Below are 6,612 nucleotides of genomic sequence, written 5' to 3' on the forward strand. Positions count from 1 at the left end.
CACCGACATTGACGTCACTGCTCAGGGCACAGCCAAGTTTGACTGTTTCTCCAGGAGATGCCGAGAGGGAGGGCGGCTGGGTCAGCACAGGCTGGGCGAAGGAACCTGCAGACACAGACACTCATGGGTGATGGGGTACAGATGAGGGTACACTGCTTAGGGCCTGGGACAGAGGGGCTGATGCAGGCCAGGGGCCACCCTGGTGTCTGACCCAGGCCTCACCTGTGCAGTGAGAAAGGATGAAGAGGAGGACAGGAGTCCAGGCCATGGTGCACGAAGCCCTGCTGAGGTCTCTGTGCAGGAGCCACCCTACCCCAGGCTTCTTATCTTCCCTACGGGCAGGAAGGGGAGGGGCGTCCACACAGATTTGCTCCCCCTGGTGGTGATCTCTGCTGCACCCTGAATCCAGCTAAAGGTGGAGCTTGGCTATTGAGACCAAAGAGGCTGAAGCATAAGAGCCACAGCTGGCTTCAGGAAACAGTGAGACCCTTATGGAACAGTCTGTGATGACTCCTGAGTCTCTCAGAGGCCACTGCCCTGAGCGATCCTGGCCTGTGGGACCTGCTTCATCTGAGTCTATCCTGACCCTTGAGTGTCCCCAGCCTCATGAATTCCTGGATGAGCAGCAGAACATGTGAGGTACAGACAGGTGGTGACTTTAGGGTCTGACTCAGAAGGGAGGGCCTTGATCCTGGGTGTCCCTGTGTACACGGAGGTCACAGACACTGTCACAGCTCATTGTGGAGGAGACCCCATCTACTCAGTAGCCTGGACCCCAGAGACCTTCCTCCTCTGAGCCTCAAGAGGGAAGAGCAGCTCCCAGGACAGAGGAGAATCAGGAGCTGGAAGGAGGGGACCTCTTCCTATAGCTGTCATGGGGGCTGGGCCTGGGGCACCCTGAGCCAGTGGCTGACCACGCACTGCGAGAGCACACAGGGCTCTGAGTCAGGTCAAGACCCTGGGCTGGGCATGGATCAATTTACAGGTCAGCCTCTTGCTTCATGGTCCATCATACCCTGGAGGTACCCTGATCCCTGATGACTGACCTATGTCACTGAAGGCCTGACCAGGCTCAGAGGACACAGAAAGGATTTAAAAAACGTGTTGAGTAAGGAACAGGGGAAGTCACTTTCACATCCATCGGTCTTTAGAGATTATTTGTTGGCTGAAGAAGGGACAAGAGAAGTCCCCCTGAGTCAGTCATGCTCCTGGGCAGAGCAGCAGTGAGGCCACATGCAGGGACAATGCAGAGAAGGTTTCAGTCTCACTTCCCCGTGGTCTGGAACACTGAGTGCCAGTGCTGGCATGTTCTGTACCACAGTAATAGTCAGCCTCGTCCTCAGGCTCCAGACCCGAGATGTGCAGAACACCTGCATTGGCCGAGGTGTCCTTGGATCCAGAGAAGCGGCTGGGGACCCCGGAGGCCTGGTGTTTATTGGAGTCTGAGTAGTAGTACAGGAGATAGCGGGGACGGCTCCCTGGCTTCTGCTGGTACCAGGATATGTAGTAGTCACCAACACTGAAGCCACTGCTCAGGGTGCAGGTGAGTCTGGCAGATGCTCCAGGAGATGCAGAGAGGGAGGGCGGCTGAGTCAGCACAGGCTGGGACAGAGAACTTGCAGGCACAGACACACTTAGGATTTGGAGGGGGCTGGGGTAAGACCGCAACATGTGACTGCTTTGTGGAACAGAATTCAGTCCACAGCAATCAGTAATTACTGTCGTTTTTTATTAATGAGAGTGAGTTAGAGCAGAGTAAAGTATGTAAGTGTGGAAATGACATTTTTCAAAGTATAACTTTTTCATGCAATTTGGGCAATCATTTGATCATAGTAAATTATAACATTAACTTGGCCATTTTAGTCATTTCTATGAGTACATGTCTTAATCAAGTTGAGATGTAGAGTAAAGAGAAGCTAAGCCCATCCTCAGTGTGGTCCAATCATTACCATTGTCCATGTCCAGGGGTTTTTCACTGCCCAAACAGGAACTGTGCATGATGATGGGCAATCCATGAGGGATGGCCTGTGACAGTGGTGTCATGAGGGCCAGAGGCTAGACCCAGGCCTGGATGTGCCACAGGCTGTCCCACCTGGATTTGTGCAAGTTCTCCCTGTGATGTGTGTAAAAACAGTTGCCTACGAGTACATTTTAGTAAGTGTAACCACCCCCAGCAGGTGGCATGGTGGTTAAGGTGCTGGACTCCCACATGGCCAAGGTTTGAGTCTCAGGCCTGGTTCCTTGCTTTCTCACTTTCCCCCTCTCTCTCTGTTTCTTTCTGGTGAGTACATTTGCCCTATAGCAAAATGAAAACATAATCGTAAGTAAAATTAAATAATTAATAATAATAATAAAAAGAAAGAAATGTGGGACCAGCAGATGGCGAAATGGTTATGTAGCTGGACACCCACGTGTTTGACATCAGTGTGAATCCTGGACCTGGTTGCGTAAACTCACCAGACACATGTGCATGTCTGTCCAAGGTCCTAAGAGGAGAATGGAGGATGAGTGTGGAGTGTCCCTGCCCCCTGGGGGGGGGAGTGATTTCCCACTTCTATCTCTCTGTCTTCCTCTGTCTCTCTCATGAATGCAAGTGCCCTATAGCAAAAAATATTTCCTAAAGAAAAAAAAAATGTAACCTCAGTGTTCAGGACACAAGATAGTGCGCAGGATACAGGGGTGGTGGAACTTACAAGGTGAATTTATGCAGTGTCCTATGGCCTTGAAGTGGCTGAAAGGGAGTGATTTCCCACTTCTATCTCTCTGTCTTCCTCTGTCTCTCTCATGAATGCAAGTGCCCTATAGCAAAAAATATTTCCTAAAGAAAAAAAAAATGTAACCTCAGTGTTCAGGACACAAGATAGTGCGCAGGATACAGGGGTGGTGGAACTTACAAGGTGAATTTATGCAGTGTCCTATGGCCTTGAAGTGGCTGAAAAAGGAAGAGTATTTGGATGCAGATTACTAAAACCCTTCTCTGCCATCATGACGGGCAGGATGGGTGGGGCTGTGTGGACCCAAGTGTGGGAGGTCTCAGCTGTGAACCCTGAGCAGAGGGCAGCAGGCAGGGCCAGGTGGGGGCTCTCAGCTCTGATCCACCCTTTCCCTCTCATGAACTGGGACTCAATGGCCCTGCTGTCCCAGTACAGGCACAGCAGACTGGAGATTTAGAAAGAAATAGACATTTGGCAACTCAAGCTTCTGGTAAACAGAACATGACTGACAGAAGCCGAGAGCATGGTGTGTGTATGCAGAGAGAGGGAGAGAGTGAGAGCGAGTGCTTCATGCAGCTACATATGTGACAACCTGTTCTCACAATCCCTAATCTCATTTACGAGAGCCAGAACTCACTGGGTCTCTCAGGACAACCTCATCTATTCATGAGACTAGTGCCTCCATGATCCACACTGCCCACTACAGCTCACCTCTTATGCTCCATCACACTGGGGACCAAATACAAAACCATGAACCTTTGGGGAGCAAACCATGATCCAAACCATGACAGGATTCCTACAGCAGGGTAAGGAGAGGGTGATCATCCTGACCACACAGACACTTCATGTTTGGAAGCTTCTGGAACTGACCCTGTATGTCTCTTCCACTGATTCATCTTGACTTGTCTCCCTTATACCCAAACTGTGGTCTTATAATACTGGGTTATTGAGGATTAGACTAAGTGTGGTAAATTATCAAACCTACATGCTGTGAGAGCCCCTGAATTTGAGCAGATCAGCCCAAAGCATGCTGATGCTGGATCCCATGAACTTGTGGCTGGTGTCTGAAGTGGCAGAAGGGGAGAAGCCTTGAGAAGACTACTACCAATAACCCATGGGATATGTCCTCAGGTCAGGTATTTTCCATAAGAAAAGTATTGTGGAGTGCAATCCCACCAGAGCCTTTTTTAAATTTTTGTTTTATTTTATAACCAAATATCATATTAGAATACAATTTTCTGGAAGTGTACCACACAACTGCATTATAACAGACGGCTATGACTTATAACAGATGGCTATGACCTCAGTTCTTCCTATAACATATACTTAAGAAAAAACCTATTTTTCTTTAGGACTTATGATTTTTGAAGTAAAACTCTAGAAAAAGTCCTTGGAACTTCTAAAAATATCAGTAACAGGCTTATATTTTCTAGTTATGAAACAACACTTATAAAGACCATAAAGTCGAAATTGTCTATTTGTAAAATTAGTCTGTTGATAAAATATCATCTTGAAAAATGTTTCAATGGATATAAAGGATTAATCATTTAAATATATTATTCTCTATGCCAATGAGCAAAACCTTAATCTTTCTGTGAAGAAAATGAAAATACAGTATTTCTTGGTTTCAGTGAGTCCAATATTTATATATAAAGACCCTATCAGAAGAAGCTCACTGCTATGTACAGGAAGTGATGGTTGGGAAATTCCAGCCAATGTGGAAGGACCTCCCCAGATCACACTGTCCTCTGAGACCCACAGATGGAGTTGAGGTGGATGGACACAGCCTGGCAGCTCAGGAGGCCTGAATAAACAGAGGGAACTTCTTTAAAACATCAGGTTTGTTCCTGGGGGAAATACTTTCAGGCTGGGGCTTTCGGCTCCTGGCAAGGTCACAAAGGCTTCCTGTGATGTGGAGACTCTCATCTCTTCAAGGGATTCAAATGCTTTCAGCATCTCCAGCATCTCCTCCTCTTGTTTGGAGGATGTTGATCTCTCCTCCTCCAGGTCCTGAACCAGGGACCTTAATTCCTGCCTGAGTATCAGGTTGATCCTCTTTGCCTTCCTGTAGTCTTTGGTAAGGTGGGGGATATTGAAGGACTCTCTCTCTTTTCCTGGCTCTCTCCAAAGATGACTAAGTCCCTGCCTGCTGCTCCTCTCTGCCAGCACTGAGCTTGTCAAGGAGCTGACATTTCTCCTCCATGCAGGCAGTCAGGGTCTCTGCGAGCTGCTTCTCTCGTCTCACACAACACCAACTACCACTGACCTAAAAAGTCTGAATAGAAACATGAGGCCCACCAGGAAACAGAGGAGAGGGGGACACTGCAGCGCCTTCCCCTGGAGGTTGTAAAAAGTGAGCCTTGGATTGGAATTGTTGGGCAACAGCTCCTTCATCACCTAATCCAGCTTCCCAAATATTAGCTCAAAGCCCAGCTCCACAGAGGACAACAGTCCCTCCATGGCTCTGCAGTCACCACAGGGCCCTATCCAATCACTGTGGATCCAGCTGCTACAACAGTCCCCAGGGAATGTCCCCACATTCCACCTGGAACCCACCCAGCACCTGGCATTCTTGGGTTGATCAGTTACATGGTCTGCAGTAGAAGGAGATGTGGAAGATCCAAAACACTCATCTACACAACTATCCATTGACCAATCCATCCCCATCCACACTGTTGCTTTTGTTGCAACATGAAATAAAAATATTGTGGCATGTGTGAATCATAGTGTATGGATGGAGAGTTGTACAAGTTTATTCCCCTCTGCAGGAGCCGACACCCCTATCAATACTTGAGTCATGTCTAGTAGAAGAGAAAATGTCCCATGTAACATTTTAATTAATACTCGCCCTCCATGACCATGGGCAGCCTATCTTGATTTACATTAGTACCAATCAGTGTCAGATGTTTCCTGAACATCACAGGATTAAACACATCACAATGCACACTTTTTGTCTCCTTTGACTAAAATAGTCCACCTGATATACATCCAAGTTTCTCTAGGGATAAGAAATTCACTCTGTTCATGTTTGAGCCAATTGACAGTTTAGGAGTATGTCACAGAATATTTATAGCCCTTTGTTTTTATTTTTACTTATTCATTTATTTGAGAGAGATTTTTGCTATAGGGTTTGTGGGCTCACAGAGAGACAGAGAGATAGAAAGCAAGAAGTCAATCTCCTCCCGCCCCCCGGGGAGATGGCCATGCTGCAGTCTGTCCTCTTTCATTCTCCTCTCAGAATACTGGGCATGGAAGCACATGCACGTGATGTGAGGTTTTCTTTTTTTTCTTTTTTTGAGAGTTTTTTTTGGTATAGGGCGCGTGCACTTGCCAGACAGACAGAGAGAGACATAGAGACAGAAAGCAAGAAATCACCCCCCAGGGGGGATGATCACGCCACAATCCCTTCTCCTCCATGCTCTTCCTGGGATCTTGGGCACACATGCACACGCGCCCGGCGTGGGTTTTAACCCACTGGGTCTGGGACGCGAACCGCGGTCGACTATGTGGGAGTCCAACGACATAGCCATTACGCCAACTGCTGGTTCCCCCTGATGTGAGTTTTAAGATGCCAGGTCCAGGACTCAAACTGCAGTCAACTATGTGGGAGCCCGGTCATCTGGACATAGCCATTAAACCATCTGATGGTCCCAATTTTATTTCTTTTTAAGAGAGATTTTTGCTTTTGGGTGCATATGCTCACTGGAGAAGCAGAGAGGCAGAAAGCCAGAAATACTACCCCCTGGGGGTATGGCCATGCTGCAATCCCTTCTCCATTTTCTTCTCAGAATTTTCAGAATGCACACACAGATGCCCAACATGAATTTCAAACCTCCAGATCTGGGACTCGAACTGTGGTCAGCCATGTGAGAGTTTGGTGATACAAACATTATGCCAT

At 47.7% G+C, this 6,612-nt stretch overlaps 1 gene segment (V, D, J or C); it reads right to left on the reverse strand.

The window, feature by feature from the left end:
• Positions 1-409: 409 nt before the first annotated feature.
• LOC114009118 (Ig lambda-2 chain V region-like) overlaps positions 410-6,612 on the reverse strand; it is a 7,579-nt gene continuing 1,376 nt past the window's right edge. Inside the window, 2 exon segments of the V gene segment in view lie at positions 410-426; positions 1,317-1,559. Coding sequence covers positions 410-426; positions 1,317-1,559 — 260 coding nt within the window.

The sequence above is a fragment of the Tupaia chinensis genome, unplaced genomic scaffold (genome assembly GCF_000334495.1).
Source record: "Tupaia chinensis unplaced genomic scaffold, TupChi_1.0 Scaffold000467_1, whole genome shotgun sequence".
In the NCBI taxonomy this organism is placed as follows: domain Eukaryota; kingdom Metazoa; phylum Chordata; class Mammalia; order Scandentia; family Tupaiidae; genus Tupaia; species Tupaia belangeri.